Source organism: Periplaneta americana, chromosome 9, assembly GCF_040183065.1.
Source record: "Periplaneta americana isolate PAMFEO1 chromosome 9, P.americana_PAMFEO1_priV1, whole genome shotgun sequence".
NCBI lineage: Eukaryota > Metazoa > Arthropoda > Insecta > Blattodea > Blattidae > Periplaneta > Periplaneta americana.
In genome coordinates, this window is record NC_091125.1 from 175311890 (window position 1) to 175331216 (window position 19327).

At 38.3% G+C, this 19327-nt stretch overlaps 1 protein-coding gene across 3 annotated transcripts in view; it reads right to left on the bottom strand.

The window, feature by feature from the left end:
• Window positions 1-702: 702 nt before the first annotated feature.
• The window catches only part of Socs16D (Suppressor of Cytokine Signaling at 16D), a 36912-nt gene continuing 18287 nt past the window's right edge, over window positions 703-19327 (bottom strand). For 2 of the 3 annotated variants that reach the window (XM_069836417.1, XM_069836418.1), the window contains exons 3-5: window positions 13230-14774; window positions 12983-13151; window positions 1814-9746 (exon numbers count right to left, since the gene is read on the bottom strand). In XM_069836417.1, the coding sequence (XP_069692518.1) occupies window positions 9379-9746; window positions 12983-13151; window positions 13230-14774 (2082 nt within the window). In that variant the 3' untranslated portion in view covers window positions 1814-9378. Of the gene's footprint in view, window positions 1037-1813; window positions 9747-12982; window positions 13152-13229; window positions 14775-19327 lie in introns of those variants that run through there. The other variant, XR_011334071.1, reaches the window with a different exon arrangement.

Consider the following 19327-nt stretch of genomic DNA (forward strand, 5'->3'; position numbering starts at 1 on the left):
GCTCTCATAGTAAAGGCTTCAAATGTCCTTCAAGATATTGGTTAGAACACGCATAATAACATGTACTGCTGTATTTCTCGTGGGAACCAGAGTAGTAGCTTAAGTCTTCTGTGTGTCCTACCTCGAGAGGTGTCATCGAGTGCTACAGTGATTTAACTCTTGGTTTCTCACGGCCAGTGTTCGGGTTAACACCTCAATACGAGCAACATGGGTGAAAGAAGGAAAAAATCGATAGATATCAAAACTAAAGTAAATATTTTGACTGAAGTATGTCATGGTACTATGACCAAAACTCAAATCGCAAAACATTTTCAAATTATAAAATCTCCTTCAACCATAATAATAAAAAAAAAAACAAAGATAAAATTGACGCTGCTGCAGCTTCCGGTTCTTCATCAGAAAAAATTAAGCAAAATATTGGAGAAGTGGAATCTGAGGTTCTTGAACGTTTTAACAATATAAAGTGAGTTAAATTAAATTCACTGTGGCAATAAAAGTGATAATTTTTATAAACTGAATAACCCCTACATCTGGAAGATTGGGCCAACCAAGGAAAAGATGGAAAGAGGCCAGCTATGGAGACTTCTCTAAACCATACGTATTGATGATAAATTCTTCTAACACAGTATTCAGGAAGGTTCACAGATACGTAATTTGAAATTCATTATTACTAACTACAAACCGTGTGAAAGTGTTTTGAACTGAAAGAGTAATAGTGAATAAAATTTATTGCAACAAAAATCGATCAGAATTCGTTAATACGAACAGACGATTTTCCAGTCCCTTGAGGTTCGTCTTAACGAGAGTTTACTGCATGCAGGAACACCCCTTCGTCTTCCTGCCGCCTCCTCAGATGGATGGCATCTTCGCAATTCACATACTATGTCCTGCTGCATCCATTGACCTGAAGATCACGGCACTGTAGATACTGTGACTCCAGCTACACTCCCTGGCCTGCCTAGTCCGCTGATAAAACCTCTACCCCTCCCTACACATCTGTAGGCGAATCATGGTACCACATCTGGTCAATCTGAAACTATCAAAGATGATAAATAAAGTTGAATGAGTCCGAGGTCCAACGCGGAAAGTTACCCAGCAATTCTGCTTCAAATGTTTGAGGGGAAAACCTTGGACAAAACCCCAACCAGGATTTGAACCTGTGCCTGCTTATTTCACGATCAGGCATGCTGTCACTCCACAGTGGTGGACACTTGCAACACTTACTCTCACTCCTACTGCTTGACATAAATTATGGTTCTGGATTGTGACCACACTCTCTAGTTTGTATACCACGAGTGCTGATACAAGGGCAAGATTTAAGGGAATGGAAATACAGCTCGACCAAGTTAAGTCTGCGAGCCGAGAGGGGAAGTTGGAGGCAGTTCTGTAGTGAAAGGAGGCGGTAACGAGAGGAGACCAGTACAGTCTCATATGACAGCAAAGTTTTCCTACTGTGCTTCAGTTCATAGAGCGGTAACAATTTAAGGCGCTTTGAAATGGACTGTACTTCTACTTCTGCTTGACAGTGAGGTTTGGCGTTCTGATTGGCAAGTGTGGGTGTAGGAGAGAAAGTTGCATGAGGGCGGAGGCTGGGAGGCAGCGTAACTGTTGCCTTTATCTGAAGACAAGGACAAAAAATGTGTGCGCTCCATAGTGTATTTTAAACGATGTGCACACGTTGAAATCTGAGCGTCAAGTGACCTATGTGGCAACTGTGTTTTGCCTCTACATTCCATCCCGATATCCCCACTCGCAGACTTGACTTGGACAAGCTGTAATGATGGAGTGCAAGAGGGTAAGAAGGCACACAAAGTCAAAGTTTAAAAGTTTTATCTGGTCTGAGTTACACATGGATACACACACTGAGAAATAGTGGCACATTTAATGGCAGGAGGGCCTGTGCCCTCCAGGTAACAAAGCGATGACAAGCTGCCGGTGCGATGTCAAGCTGCTCAGGCACATTTCAAGTACAAAACACGCTCATCTCACACACCAAGTATAAATCATACAGTCCTCAATACCAACTGATGATATGTTAACTCAAATGTCCATGCAACATGAATCAGGGGTGCCAATTGATATCACAAGTAAAATATTGTTGCTATACTCTTAGTCACATAGTTACATTCACCTGACGTGCCGACTGTTGTGGGTTGTCTTCTGTTCGAGTCTCCGGGGGCCGTGCAGGCACACGTAAGGTCATCCACTCTGGCCGTTCAGGTCGGATGACACTTTCTGAATTTATACCAATTTTGAGACTTGGAATAATGCTTAAAATGGGGTACCAAGACATACTACTGGACGGATGCGACATTCTCCTCAGATTTTTGCAGTCGCGTTCTGAGCTAACTCTGAATCAGTACTTGCTCAAAATTCTGGATCAAGGGAACAAGCCCCACAGAGACCTCCCCTGCTCGTCACATAGAGCTGTAGTGGTGTAGGGCAATCTATTGTTATCTCTTTCCATTTCAATCCTGGTGTAAACAAAATGCATAACTGATTGACGAAAGACTGAATCACCTGAAAAAGAGAAGGCCTATGCAACAAAAAAGACTGCTATGTTGTAGAAACATTTTCACGGCCATTTTCCAAATTAATAGAATATCAAGGTCATGCTGTGCTTCCAAATTACACATGCAAAAGTTTGCTATGATGAAACCTGCGATCATTTTTAGAACAAAGCATTCATTTTCATTTAAGAAGGGGGATGAGAGGAACCTAGAAGGAAATTGTTAATAGCGAATTTCCTTAATAAAATTATCATTTTCTATTTGCTTAATTTTTCAAATAACGTAGAAATTTCGATATTTTGTGAGCATACTTATATAAATAAATATGATCTTGTTCACCAGCACAGTCCGTATTATCTGTAATTTGGGTGAATAACGCAGTTGTGAAGTGCCTCCCATTGGATAAATAAAAATAAAAATATTATCTACAATCTGCATTATAAAATCTATTTGAACATATCTCAGAATTGAAGTTATAAAAAAGAGTCACAAATATGACTTTTAACAATACAATATATAGTGGCCAGTAATAAAAAAATGTAGAAACCCCACCTAATTTAAAGACCAGTTTCTAAAGAGTTTTACTGATACTGCAGTCATGATGCTGCATGGCAACCAAATTTTCAGATTCGACTCTATTAGAACGAACAAGAGACTTTGTGTACGAAACTAGGTGCCACAGGATCTGACATTGCTTGGCTTTGAACAACCAACATATGCTGCGAAACACCTGACAAGAGACAACATTATCACTTGGAGATTTATTGAAAGTTCCCCAACTGTGAATAAAATAATCATAATTCTATGTTTATTAGGTCACGAATATTTAACTTTTCTATTGGCAGCACAACCTATATATTATCTGGAAATGTTTAAGTTAAGACATTCCATAATGAAGTTCTCAGTAACAATATGTTATATAAATGTACTACAGTTACAACGAATAATGAGTTCATAGCACTCAGAGAAGATGAAGCCCACCTTATATATCCAATCATATTATTTCACGAATGACATGGAAATTACTTTCAGTCTTATCTTAATATAATGTCTAGATGCTGTGAGTGAAATCGTGGCCCTATATATGTCTCTGTTGTTCTGATGTAATAATAATAATAATAATAATAATAATAATAATGATAATAATGATAGTAGTAGTAGCCGCAGTGACAACAAAAACAAATGAACACGCTTATCGAAAGGACTACAGATTGTTTTCAAAATAAACAGCTTTTCTTTGTTTTCACCTATAATAAATTAAAATCTGTGACTACTCCGCATAGCTAGGGCGCATGTCACCCAAATCACGTGCATTTCTTTATTCCAGGATTAAGACAGAAGGAATGGTTTGTTTAGTAATTTCAGTGGAGGCAGTCCTATGCACTTCATATAAACATATCCGTCTTTTTTTTTTTTCTCTCTCTGTGCTACAGCAATGACCTGGCACAACAACTTATGATTGTAAGGTCATACACAGTATAAAGTATACACACAGTCATTTGTGCAAGCACACCCAAAATTGAAATCATAAATGCTGACTTTGTTCTTTATATTTTAATTATTCCATTATAAACGTTCTCAATTTTGAATACAGTATTTGATAGACTCTGTTACAATATAAAGATTTCATTTGTTGACTGATTTAAAATCTTGGAAATTGCTAAGCTGGTTATTTCTCAATTGCTTTAACAATATACCGTATTTACTTGGGTATAGTATTATCGCCCTTACTTTTTAAAAATCAAAATACAAAATTTTTAATAATTTTGTTTTAGTTTAATATCAATATTATATGGCATAAAAATACTAAAACAGCGAATTTTTCAATCCCTTCCGAAACCAAGTGATTTTATGAAGTTTGCGCCTATAAGACCCTCCCCCAATTTTAGAAGTAAAAACGGAGGAAAAAAAGGAGTGTGTCATAGCCGAGTAAATTCGATATATCATAAATATGGTACCAAATTTCCATCTGCAACGAATATGGTATTAAACTTCAGTCTGCAAAGAACAATAGAACACTCACAAAAGAGGTTCTCCAAATGTGAACATTGAATTTTGATGAAAATGCTGTCATAATCTAATTTAGATCATTAATTAACACGATAATGGCGTCCATTTCTCTTTTGCGCCATTCAGTTGGTACATGCTGCTTCTATATGCAAGCTGCCACTGTGTGGAACTAATGGCCTTCTCTAAATTAAACACAATATGCAAGTAAATAACAAAAGACACATGACATACAAGCTGCAGTCTCTCCATTCAATTGATTTCAGTGACAGCAAGGAATAACGTCATTATGTTACAAAACTTCAGATATTTAATTCAATTTAAGTGAACAATCACCTCTAGACGCTCTCTGTGGCACTTTCTTCCTCATTTCATTTGTACTGAGTAAGTATTCAGAAACTGTAGCAGCACACACAGCCGGTTATGTAATGAAGAAAATTAGCAACAAGATAAATTATTCATAATGACGGATGCACGGGCTATCAGCCGAGTTAAAGTTGTGGAATACTCCAAGCTTTCAGCTACCGACTCTGTAGCCATCTTCGGGGAACTGATGATACCGATGACATATATATCTATACTAATAATAAATCTGTAGCCGAAATTTTTCTGGTAATTTTCTATTTTCCAAAATTAATTGGTCCTAACATATATAATTAACCACCCTGAAACCGAAAAACGCTTTTTTGAAATTTTTGTTTGTATGTCTGTCTGTTTGGATGTTTGTTACCTTTTCACGCGATAATGGCTGAACTGATTTATATGAAAATTGGAATATAAATTAAGTTCGTTGTAACTTAGATTTTAGGCTATATGACATTCAAAATACGTTATTTAAAAGGGGGGTTATAAGGGGGACTGAATTAAATAAATCGAAATAGCTTGCTTATTATTGGTTTTTGTAAAATATGTTGCATAACAAAAGTTTCTTTAAAAATGATTTCCGATAAGTTTTATTTTTTGCAAAATTTCGATAGGACTGATATTTAATGAGATAAATGAGTTTTAAAATTAAAATACAATCCCATCTAAGGCGGTGTAATGAAATGAAAACAAATGACTTCGTCTATAAGGCGTCTTGGCCAACAACAATCGAAAGGTATGAAACATAGCCTAAAGAGAATGTTTCTGTGTTTGTATGAAGTAATATCAAAAGCTAAATTAACTGATTTGTATAATTAATTATTATTTCACCATTGGAAAGTGTAGTTTCTCTAGATGGACATAATGCTATAATGTTATTACAGTAACTTCTGAGTGCTCTCTGGACCAAATGATCGCATTTTAATTATTTAAATACAATTTAAATTAAGTAACATATTAAACAATTTATCCTTCTATCAAACACGAATGTTCCCTGGATCAAACGTCCTATTTTAATTATGTAATTACTTTATATTTACTTCTAACAGGTGCAGCGGAGCACACGGGTATGGCTAGTATATATATATAAATTGGTTCGGTCAGATGATGCAGGATTGGCTAGCGGTGGGACCAATCCAGGGCTGGTTCTCGTGAGGGCTTTAGTCTGTTCAAGGCCAGGTCCATGCCTTGCCGAGTTGCAGGCCACCATCCCTATTGAAGTTGTTCTTTTCTAATCTAATTTCATTGGCCTCCAGGAACAGACTAAAGCCCTCACGAGAACTTACACCACGTGCCGAGGACCAGCACTTAGCTCAGCCGGCCGATCCAAGCTTGCCTTCCACCAACATCACAAGAGGAACCCCAGTAGCCAATCCCGCATCATCTGACCGAACCAATTTTTATATATATATATATATATATATATATATATATATGACATCAGTATCATCAATTCCCTGACGATGGCTACAGAGTCAGTAGCCAAAAGCTTGGAGTATTCCACAACTTTAACTTGGCTGATAGCCCGTGAATCCATCATTATGAATCAATGCCGAGAAAGCCTGAAGTCATACAGATAAATTACTGTACTTGTCAAGAATCTCTTCAAACTGAAAACCAGCAAAGGAATGTGCTATTCTTGTTAAGAAAAAATAATGGAGGGCTCCATATTCCTTCTGAAGATGCAATAACAGTATGTTGCTTGTGTGAAAAGATAGATAGATAGACAGCATCTCTCTAAATCAATAGGCGAGTGCTAAATAAATTTGTTTACGTATTTTCGTAAGTAGGTAAAGTTATAATATTTTGAAATTCTTGCACAAATTCGGTGTAATTATGGTAGTTGCTGCATTTCCTTCTTTACTGAAATATTTCAGTAATCCCATTATTTGACTAGGGCTTCAAAGCACCAGTCATCTGTGTTCTTGTAGTACAACCATGGTGTCTAGTGAAATTTCTGAGTGACTGGTGAATACAACAAAACATTTTTAAAGCCCTGAGTATGGTCCTATCATACAGATTTAATCAATTTATTGACGTATTGACGAATTATTTACAAAAATGACAAGGATTACTAGCTGACACTTTCAATTGTTTGTTGTTATGCTCCTACAGGAATGCAGGTGATTATACAGTGCATTTTACTATTACATTTGCTTTTATCCTTGTTACTCTTAACTCAGGTTTGGCTGTTTTCATGATTAACTAATAATAAATCATAGTGTGCTTTACGACTGCATTCCTTTCATCTGCTATTGCTTTGTCTTTGACCCCAATATGGCAGCAAGCAACCTCTTCTGTCTGAGTCTGGTGAGGGCTTGACACCATATACCGAAATGCAAACTAAGAACAATAGGGATATCTTATGCGAAGTTTTACCGCTAGATGGCAGGAGCGTTCCATGTGGCGCAACATGTTGTAGGGCTATGTTATGTTATATGCTACAGTTTTCCCGCTTGTGGTTTTCTGTGCATGTCAAAATTATATTTACAATTATTTTGTATAACCTAGTATAATTTAATATAATTCAGTATTTTCTTACCTCATAATTTAATTTAATTTACAATAAATAATAACGTAAACCTGTATAATATTGAGCGATTCCCCTTAAGAGATGGGTGGGCAAATCTGCAGTATGCAGAATATAGATTCGAGTAAATTGAATGTTCATGAACCTAAACGAGAACTTTGAGAACGAGGTGCACGAATAAAAAAATAGGAACTATGTCGAAGGTGAATATTGCCCTCTTTAATCATTAGTATTTAAGAACCGTATGCTAAAAACAGGATATGCAGCCACCAATGTGTTTTTTTTTATATAGGGAAGGGACTATCGAGATTGAATTCCTTCTATTTTTTTCTGTAGTTGCAGAAAGATCAAATGCAATTTTTAATAGGATGATATAATATGACCCCAGTAGTATCACGATTAGTAGTGCGTTTTGTAGATTAAGGACATGCAGTTTTGAATACTATGTAGGATGATTTTGAAAATTTGAAGTTAAAACATGGTTTTAATAATTAGGGTACAGTACATTAAAAGGCATAATTCACGAAATGGATTTAACTACGGATCGTCCTGATAATAAACATCCCAGTTTATCGAGAGTTTACTGCAGGCGTAAACTTCGGAGACTCCTATAACTACTGCATAATATAATCTAAGCTAACACAGCTTGCTGTCGAGGTTGCATATGTCTTTATTAATTTTTCTTTTTCCTCTTTCAAAATGAAACTGTAGTCAACAATTCCTTGCTTGAAGTAGTTACTTTTATTTAACAGCTAGCACTTTCGAGGTGCAATTTAATTACTTATATTTTTTAAGGTTTAAAGCATATATTCAGAATATTTCGGGACCTGATTGAAGACAAAAAGCTTTCCCTGGTTTATACATATAGAAACATAACAAAAATTTGCCATTTTTTAGTTGTTTTTAAGAGTAATATACTAATACACTACGTATGTTTATATACCGAAAAACAAATGCACACGCAAAGCGCATCCCTCAAAGTACACGTGTGCTATCTGTTGGTGCTAGTTCAGGATATCCCTATTCTGTGAAAATGAATCGTATCAACTTTACACAGAAACTTCTTCATATTATTATCATGCACTTGTGAATGACTTGTCCTAACATTGCTATATTTTATGGAAACTTCACTTTTCAAAATGTTCACTAGGGCAATGTTCAGGAACAGATAAGATCTAAAGCTGCCTTTCATACAACAAAATATAAAGGTTCTCATCATCGCATATACAGATAACTGATAGTTTCTGAATATGAAGTTAAGTTTGAATATATATGTTATTTTGCATGTTCATAATTGTATGTATAATTTTCGTGTGCAAGCTTGGTAGTTTCTTTCAGTGACTGCTACAGTAGGAGTCACCTCCTGCACGCATATGCAACACATCACACTTTGTTTTCATGTTAGCCAATCAACTAAAAAGCGAAATGAGTGACTATTACCATGATAATCAACAACACTAAACTAAATTATGACAACAATTTCACGTCAGGCATCTCTCTCATCAGTTGCTTGCTTTCATTTTATCCTTCTAAATTAAAGAAGTTACTCTCGATCAGTGAAAATACATGCCATTGGCTCTTGCCATCTTTTTAAGGAGCCATTATGGAAATTATGACTAGGCGAAAAATCTTAGTCTCTGCCTGGACTCTTTCAGCTGCTCTACTAATATGGCAGGGCTGTGGCTAGAGATGCCGCTTTGGCTCAGATATGTTTATATGAATTGGCATTTCTGCCGGTGTGGTTAAAAAATCAACTGGTAAAACAAATCAGAAGAATTTCCGGTGCGACATCCCACAACAGTTAACCCCCCACATTTCGCTCCAGACCTAGGCACACGCCTCGTAACATGTGTTATGGCATAGCAGAAGGGGCCTACAGTTACATGTGGAATCGAATGACAGAGAACTCACACAGATATGACCATAACAAATGTCAGCGCGACGGCGCCGGTCCAGGTGGGGCGTGCCTCAGGAGACGAAAGAAAACACGTCCACGTCGTCGGGCGAGGGGGCGGACTCCTCGTCCACCACCAGCTGCTCCGAGTAGTAGTGAGGGGTACTCAGGTAGTCGATGAGTCGACGGGGCAGCGGCAGGGTGGGGATCAGGTCCCGACGCACCAGCTTCAGTATCACGAACCGACACATGTGTTGCAGACTCTGCACCTGTTTGAAGCGTGACACCGGGTGCAGGAGCTGCACCCGCATGGGGCCCAGCACGGGGCGTCGATGCAGGAAGAACAGGTAGCGCCCGCTGCGTGAGTGCTCCACTGCGTTCTCGATGAAGTCCACGATTGTGTGGCTCTTGAACTTCGTGCAGCTGCCGAAGCTGAAATTACCTGCACAACACACATGCTCTTCACTGTAATGCATGGCATGACTAATAACATTAGAAAGGTTTGTCTCTTGGCAAACTAAGCAAAGACAAGACTCCAAGACAAAAATCTACTCTCCTATTGACTGAGCCTAAATGTCAATCAAGTGCAGCACTTAAACTTTATAATAAAAAGAAACGTAAGAAATTATATATTACAGTTATATGAACACTAATAAATATAATATAATTATTAAAAAATTAGTAAAAGTCAGACATGTTTCGGAGATGCTTCTCCATCCTCAGTGACTTTACCATGATGGCTGGTTCAGGTGATCGAACCGTGTTGTTACTTGGCCCAACATGTGTGGTTTATCTTTGAATATGAAAAAAGCTAGTGAAGAAAAATTGGTCAACTTTTACTATGACGTGCATCTTTAAAAAGTCTCCTTTAAGCCAAGCAACAACGCGGTTCGATCACCTGAACCAGCCATCGTGGTAAAGTCACTGAGGATGGAGAAGCATCTCCGAAACATGTCTGACTTTTACTAATTTTTTAATAATTATATTATATTTATTAGTGTTCATATAACTGTAATATATAATTTCTTACGTTTCTTATCAAATCTATGAACACTGTATAATTGGTCCAACATGTGTGGTTTATCTTTGAATACTTTATAATAAAATTACAAAATCATTTTCCAAATTTGAAATATTTTAAAACTGAACCTTTTAGAAAATAAAGTTATAAAATTATTCATGATATATAATATTAACAAATGGTGTACTTTTTGCCCTTTCATTTCTGTCGACTTATTCATGTTTTTATTGAATGTCATTGGTTTTTGTCTGATTGTCAAATTTATATAAATGTGTTTTTTCTCTTTGTTTTTTTTTCCTTGTGTGTTAGTTGTCGGTCTGAATTAAGTTAATTAGTGTATTTAGTAAACTGTCCCTGTAAATTTTATGTTGTATTATTGGCTAAGACCATACCGTACATAAGCCTGGCTCTTATGGTAGTGACTAGAAAAATTTTTATTCTACATTTTTTAATTTGTACTCGTTTTGCTAAATAATAATAATAATAAAAAAAAATAGTTCAGTGAGTGATAAGCAACTAACTCATGACGACCTTCTACGATTTTAAGCAATATGTTTGAAATATGATGAGAAAACATTCATTCTGCAATAATGACATGGCTATTAAATTTGTGTCATTGAAAGTCAAGAATTAAAATTGTAATTTCTTCAAGTTAAAATTTTTATGAATATATCTTTTAAGTAATTTCAATTTGTTTACTTTCATAACTGGTTCTAGTACAGTAGACCCTCGTTAATCTGAAATCGGATAAACCAAACACTTGGCTAAATCAAACAAACTGTTTGGTCCCAGCTGAATTCATAAAGAAAAACCCACTGTTTAAACCGAATTTTGGATAAACTGTACTACGAAGTGAAATTTTGTCCCCTCAGTGGATATTCCATAAGTTATTCCCTGGCCAAACCGAACATACTGTATAGCGTACAGGAGCATTCCGTCCTTCGGGGCTTTCAGGGCTTAGCTGTATTGATATTTATTTAATGTGTGGAATATGTATTTCAATTATAATTCTAATGCGCCAATACAGTATAAATAAAGTATCATTCTCTTTAGACTTTACTGCATTGATTATACGAAATCCTTCTAAAGACTGCACAGCAGCTCTGAACGTGGTCTGTTTGGAGAGTACCGTCATGTTGAGGGCAACAGTCCATCAATCAGCAATTACTGATTTTTTAAAGTATAAGAAAATAATGTTCCTATTTAGTTTTCTACTGTACGTGTTTATTATTCTTTGTCCCAAATACCTTAATTCTGACTGAAACTTCACTCTGTTACTGTGTCTTTAAAATGTCCTGTAGCCCATTGTATGGACTGTAGTATTGTATTGCACTTATTCATTACGTAATGAGTCACTGAATTGTATCATTTAAATGGAGATCAGAAGGATATTTACTGTATGCAGTATGATTTCTAGGAAAGTTTGTTTTTAATCATTAGAAAGTGGCAGAAATAAATATTGTATAAGCATTTATTTATTGATAGGGTATACTGCACTGTGCTTATGAAACTATCGAGTGCTGACTGCACACAGTGACAGAAATCAACTCAATAGACTTATTTTGCTGTTTTAGATAATAGGGACCAATTTTTACCAAAATCTCGTTAGGTCGAACTTCGTCAAACCGAACCGACTCTCGGATTAAGGCTGGTTCACAATAAACCGGAAACGAGAATCGGAACAAAAATGAAAACAGTAAAATTGTTAAAATGTACACTTTTTTTTTAATCCAATGCCACCAGGTTGTCTTTTCGACATTTCTGGTCTTCTCTCCTGGCTGTGGCTTAGTTGTAACCCACTTCTGAGGTTGGGGCGCCTGGAAGGCGGAGAATGTACACATTTAAATGTGAGCATTCACAAATAACGAAAAACTTGCTGCAGCCCGGGATCGGGAATGGAGAGTTGGCCAAGTTTCAACTTTGGCGTTCACGTTTCCGATCACAGCCCACTAGATTCATTCTATTGCCATCTAAAAGCTATTTTGTCGTCGTATATTTTGTAGCAAGAAGACCGTGACATAACCTATGAATTATTTTGTTCTGAGCTGTGCATCATGGAGCAAGTTTTATTTGATGAGATTCTAATATTGAGTGTTGAGGAAAATCCTCACGTTTACGATAAGCAGCGCGCCTCGTATAAAGATGAGAAAATGAAGGAGAATACGTGGCTTTCAATAGCTGCGTCTTTGAACACCGATCGGAAGCGAATCACGTTTTATTACTGTATTCACGCTTCAATTCAATAACTACTGTTGTGTTCATTTTTGTTCTATTACAAATGTTTCTTCTCTAATTATTTTACGTTATGGTAGACTTAAAATAGGTTGTGATAATAAAGATGCATGGGCATATTTATAGTACCGTACCTAATGAAATGTTTCAGTTGAAATTTCGAAGTTGTTTAACCTGTGTTTATGTTGGCTGCCTTGTACTCATGAGAGAACGCCATCAGAAATAACACAATGCGTAATATCAACTTTACATGTCGATATGCATAGTCGTCTACGTTCTCGGTTTAATGTGAATAAAAAATTTTATATTCACGTCCTCTGCTTCTCGTTTTCATTCTGGTTCTCGTTCCCGGTTTATTGTGAACCAGCCTTTAGCGAGAGTCTACTGTATTGGGGATTTGACTGCAAGTCCTGTTTCTAACTAACCCTGATCATGCTCAATCCGGACGTGACGAATACAGCCGTTCAACTTGAATGTTAGGGAGAAGATGTAGTGGTCGTCGCTGCTGTCCCGAACAATAAATGACCCATCAGGCTCGTTGGAGAGGATCTTCTCAGCAGCTTCCCCCGAAATGGGACCCCAATACCAGCCGTACTGAAACACCAAGCAGTGCTCATGACACACCAGTGGCAACGTGAAAAGCAAAGCGTAAGGACTGGTCACAATGCTTACATCCTTCACTTTCTCGATGCTTGAGGCGAAGTCCATGCTGGGTTCCTCTCCCAGGTCTTCCTCGTCCTCGGGTGAGGGCAGCGGCGTGGAGTCAAGTTCTCCTCCATCCGGGAGAGCGACAGAGGGCGGAAGAGGGGGCAGCGCACGCTTCAGGAATGGAGCCTTCCCACTGCCATCCACGTCATTAGTGGAGATGGTCCCATTCCCCACACACTCTGTCTTCGTGATGTGGTGGTCTGGTGACGGGAGCTTTCGGATGCGAAAGATGTTGCACAAAGTCTGTTTCAGGTTGGTCGAGAAACTGTGCCTTCCACTGGGAGACTTCTTGATCTTCTCTCTGTCCAGGGGGAACTCAGACTTCGCGGTATTGGTAGCCACCGGCTCACACGTATCTTTGGCTTTCTTGTTTTTTATGTTGATCACAAAGGTGTTCTTCTTGTTCTTCCTCGCATTATTCGTGCCATTCACACTCTTGTCCAGGTCGTCCACGATGCACCGGTGATGGTTGCGGTTGTTCTTGTGCTGGTGCTTGGGCGTGGCCAGTTCCAACTTGCTCTTGTTGTCCGACGAGTCGCTGGAGCTGGAGTACAAGTTCTGCAGGTACTGACGCACCTCGTGCAGAGTCATGTGAATGGGTTCGCCGACCACTCCTGGCGGACACTCTGTGCTTGCTGAACGGGTCTGTCGCACCGCCGATGTGCCAGGCACGCTGTGACGCTTGATGCCACCCAACTCGCCAGAGGTGTCGGCATGCGGCGACGGCTGCTTTGCCATCACGTGGATATGACTAGACTGAATGGCCTTACCCCTGAGATTTGTCTGTGGCCGACTGGAGCGATCCAGCTCCGACTGCGAGCCGGACGACGCATGTCTCCTCCGCTTACGGTGATGGTGGCGCTGCTGTCGCTTGGGGCGCTGCGGTGTGCGCGGAGGACGCACGACGTCGATGGGCACCGCATAGATGTCGCTGTCGAAGGGCACGTTGTACATATCACTGATCTCGCTGGCCGTGAGCACGTCGTGGGACATGGCGGACGTGATGAAGCTGGAGTCATCCACCTTGTTGGCCGCCGGCACAGACAGCGAGTTGTGGGAGCTGGACAGACGCGACGACGCCAGCGAGCTGCGCGACCCAGGCCGATTGCACGGGCTGCTGAACGGCAGCAGCTCTGGCGTCCAGCACAGTCGTGGCCCACTCCAGCGCCCCACACCACGCGGTGCCGTAGCTGCCGACGGTTGTTGGCTGGCAGCAGGATGACACTCCTGCGAGCACTGGATGGACCACGTCACTTTGCACGAGATGGCCAGTGCTTCCTCCAGCAGCGCTGCCACTAGCTTCGATGCAAACTTCTCCATCCACGGCCCCAGCGAGGGCACAGGGGAGCTGCCTCCATCACTGGGGGACGGCGGACTATCCTGGAACTCAGGGGGTGGGTCAATGCTGCCCGAGGGCCAGCCCGGTCCCTTCTTCAGCGTGTTGAAGTTCTCCCCATCCAGAGAATCATCCTGTGACAGCGACTTTTCATCGCCATCACTCTCCTGCAGCTGAGGAAAACAATTTAACCTATGAGACTTCTCACGTCAGGATGCGAAAAGTATGATGGGTGAAGAGATAGCGATTTCGTCACTACAAGGCAGTATTTTATCGTTGACAGGTACATTGAAGGGCCAAAAAAAGTTACAATCTTAGAAGTTGGTGCATGAGCGGTAAAAAATAAAAGTTCTGAATGAAATTACAACAGGAAGTTTGGTGATTTAATGTCGTAAATCGTGTTTTACTGTGATGAAAATGTGTTTAGGGGATCATAGATATAAAGATCAGGTAGGAAGTTATAAAATTGAAAAAAAAAAAAAAAAAAGGTTGGGAAATTAAAAAGGGGCTAGTTAATAATACCAATTGAAGTTTACTGTAAAGAAGTAAATCTTCGAAAGTGATGTAGTGAAGTTATGAAAGATGATCTTACTGATAGTATTTACAATTTTCTATGTTTTTTTTTTTTTTTTCTGAGTGCTAATTGTGGTTAAGAAATGAATGATCAAACTAAAGTGAACTAGATACTCATGTCAAGATTTAATCAGATTATAATGACGTGTATTAGGTAGAAAAAAGATCCCAATGAGTATAACCGTGTGAAGTGTTACGAGTTAGATGTAATGTACCCGTAGAAAGACGGAATTGTGTATAAATTTAGTTAGCAAGATTAGAATGCTGAAAGGAACGTAAGTGTGTAACGAACAGATGGTGGACATTTAAGATCATTAAGAAGAAATTGACTGTCTGGAGTTGGGTTAATAGCGAGAGTAGATGAGTTATGAGTTTAACAGCTGTCGGGATTGCATGCTAATTGTAGTAATATTAATAGAAAGTTATGGTGAAACCCGTATACATAAGTTGTGGTACACCATAACTAATATAAATGTTGATGACAAATAAATATCTATCTATCTATCTATGAGACTTCTCACGACCTAGCAGGCTGATGCAAAAAACAAGAAGTATTTGAGCATTTATTTCCTCATAACAAAGAATGAGTCAGACCTAAGTTACTGAGTGAGCAATGATTAGCACATTAAGTTTCCCTGCTTTAAGCCCAGCCCACAACAAAATACGTGAATTTTCTTTGTTGTTTGCATAAAGCTAGCGACAATTTGGCTGGCACTTTGCATTCTCAATCTCAGTCAATTATCTGAACTGTGCTGAGAAAGACATACCGTATTTTTAACTACAGATAGTTAAGATAGACAATACAACGCATTTTCCCTAGTGAAACTTATCTACTGAGGTCAGTCATGTGTGTTCTGTTCATGCAAGTTATGGTGGCATTTCCCAGAGGCCACACAATCATCGGAACAGTCTGTTAAATTATTCAGCAAGTGGTGGGAAGCAAATTCCTTTCTCGATGAGAAGTATGCTCTAACAGCATAAACACTTGAGGAAATGCGTGAGAGGCTGGAGGTGATCCCAAGAGAAAGTACCCATTGCCTAGCATAAGAAACGAATCCTTAGTTATGGTTTTCCAACCTTGATCTCACGATCACTGATTTGGAAGTGATGTAAGTAGGATTCTGTTACTGTGCAGTCTATTCTTGATTTTGCTATGAATGCTTTGTTTTTTCTATTGAGATTTTTCTATATTATGATATCTGTAGGAACTGTTTATATGGTGAAAATGCACTGGACATTAATCAATATTAATTTGTTGTTTATTTTGTTAACTTCAAGAGATATTGATACAAATGGATGTTGAGTTGCTAATGACAATATAGGACACACTGGTTTGCTGTCGTGTTAAAGACAGAGGACAGTTTCACTAATGTTATCTCTTGTACAGGACCGAAGCTACTGCTCTACGTCTTCTGCTGTAATATAAATCAAATGGGCACCTATGGCACATATTAACCCATATTTTATCGTTGCATGAGGAAACTGATATGTGATAAACGTTGCAATTATTATATATTTTTGTCTTATTATAATATTCAGTACTGTTTAGACTTTAAATTGAAGACTGGCAATCAATGCAATGCATCTTACTCGTTGTCGTTCATTGTAGCCCTGGTACAATACTATCATTTCAGTGAAACAATTTTCATTATTTCATGGCTTACCATAGGAGAATTTTGTTGTAATAAGTATGAAGGCCATTATGAAACAATAAATAATACTTATTCAAGATTTTGTATTACTTTTTTCATCCCACACTGTGATGCCATGGTCTATGGTATTCTGCCTAGAACTCCATTACTGAATGCCCACTGGTTCGAGTTCTCACGGGGGAAGAAGTTTTCGCATGAAATTTCGGCCAGTGTATGGGACCAGTGTATGCATCGTGAAGCATTAGGGATGGTAGCAGTAGTAGTTACGAAAACCAGCTATAATGGCTGGTGAGATCATTGTGCAAACCACATTCTGGTTGGATGATCAGCCAGCTCTGTTTTAGCATGAGGAAATGAGGTCAGCAGCCGGTTGGTTGGTTTGGGCCCTTAAAGGGCTGTAGCACCAAGAATTATTATTATTCATTCCTTTTCTTCTGTGGTTAACGATTCTTTTGTTTTTATTTAGGCAGAAACATTTGATAAAGAGCCTCAAATACTTTTCAATAAACATATTATTCATTCTGGGCAAATCTTTCCCATTCCTAACTTTTCCAATACATTTCCTTTGCTTTCAACTATTGCACTAGTAAAGTCACCATTCAATATATTTAAATTTATTTGATTGTTTGGAGGAACGTATATGTAAAAGAGGCCTCTCTCTATGTAACTATATTAGCACCAAGATCAGTTCTCCTGCAGAGACGAACTCATTTATCAAACTATAAAAATAGAGATACCAGTAATAGTAAAATTATATTATTTCAGTATCACAATTGTGTTTCAACAAAGTTGAAGTTAAATACTCGCATGGTTGCTCCTTTAGAAATCTAAAAAAAAAGACTTCGAACTGGTCTCATGCTGGTAATTCTTGCAAATATATATATATATTTTAATCCAATGCCACCAGGTTGTCTTTTCGACATTTCTGGTCTTCTCTCCTGGCCGTGGCTTAGTTGTAACCCACTTCTGAGGTTGGGGCACCTGGAAGGCGGAGTTACATTACCCCGATGATGTGATAGGATGATTATGATAATGTGATGCCAGGAGAGGTCTTAAATCTAAACTTAACCTAAATTCCAGACCATGGACGAACACAGGAATAATCCCCCTTGCAAAAATATAGAACACAAACTTGAACAACAACATACTTTTAATAGCAATATTTATTTATTTGTCTCTAAGAGGGCAAAGCCTCAATTACAATAGACAATAGAAAATTAGACCTATAGGCTAGTTAAAAAATGTGATCCCAAAATCCCCTCAGTCCATTTGGCCATTTACATATAATTTACACATATATATAATTTTTTAGACCTCTATCATTCATTATATTTTAAGTTTGTTTTCTTCCAAACAATGCCAATCCTTGCCTAAAAGTTTGTGTTATACTGCATGTCACTTGAAAACTCACTCAGTCCGTAGACCGGTGGATAAAAAAACTAGCCCAGTCCTTTCACAAAAATGGACTGAAGACATTTTGGGATCACAAACGTCTGGATTTAATGTTCCTAATTATGTCAGGTGAATACAATGCATGCAGTTCTGCGTTGTGTAACTTTCTCCATTCTCCTGTAGCTTCATCCCTCTTAGCCCCAAATATTTTCCAAAGCACCTTATTCACAAACACTCTTAACCTCTGTTCCTCTCTCAAAGTGAGAGTCCAAGTTTCACAACATAAAGGACAACCGGTAATATAACTGTTTTATAAATTCTAACTTTCAGCTTTTATGAGAGCAGACTGGATGATAAAAGCTTCTCAACCAAATAATAACACGCATTTCTCATATTTATTCTGCGTTTAATTTTCTCCCAAGTGTCATTTCTGTTTGTTACTGTTGCTCTAAGATATTTGAATTTTTCCACCTCTTCAAAGAATAAATTTCCAATTTTTATATTATTTCGTACAACATTCTGGTCACGAGACATAATCATATACTTTATCTTTTCGAGATTTACTTCTAAACCTACCTCTTTACTTACTTCAAGTAAAATTCTCGTGTTTTCTCTAATAGTTTGTGGATTTTCTCCTCACATATTCATGCCATCCGCACAGACAAGCAGCTGATGTAACCCGTTTAAATCCAAACCCTCTCTGTTATCTGGACTTTCTTAATGGCACACTCTACAGCAAAGTTAAAAAGTAAAGGTGATAGTGCACCTCCTTGCTTTAGGTTGCAGTGAACTGGAAAAACATCCGACAGAAACAGACCTATACGGACTCTGCTGTACATTTTCTTATTTTAAGGTTTCATAATAAGCTTTCTTTTATGGTGATGGGTTGTTAGTCCTTCGCCAAACCCCCAAGCTGGAGGACCACCCCTCATTGGCTGTCCGCAACTCCATTCTAGTGTTAGATATTATTATTATTATTATTATTATTATTATTATTATTGTATAACACAGAACTTAAGGAGCTTGATTTGTTTGCATATGCACTGTTGGGTTATGTTATTGTTCCTATAAAATACGACGATCCCTTCCTCAAAACATCCATTGAGGAG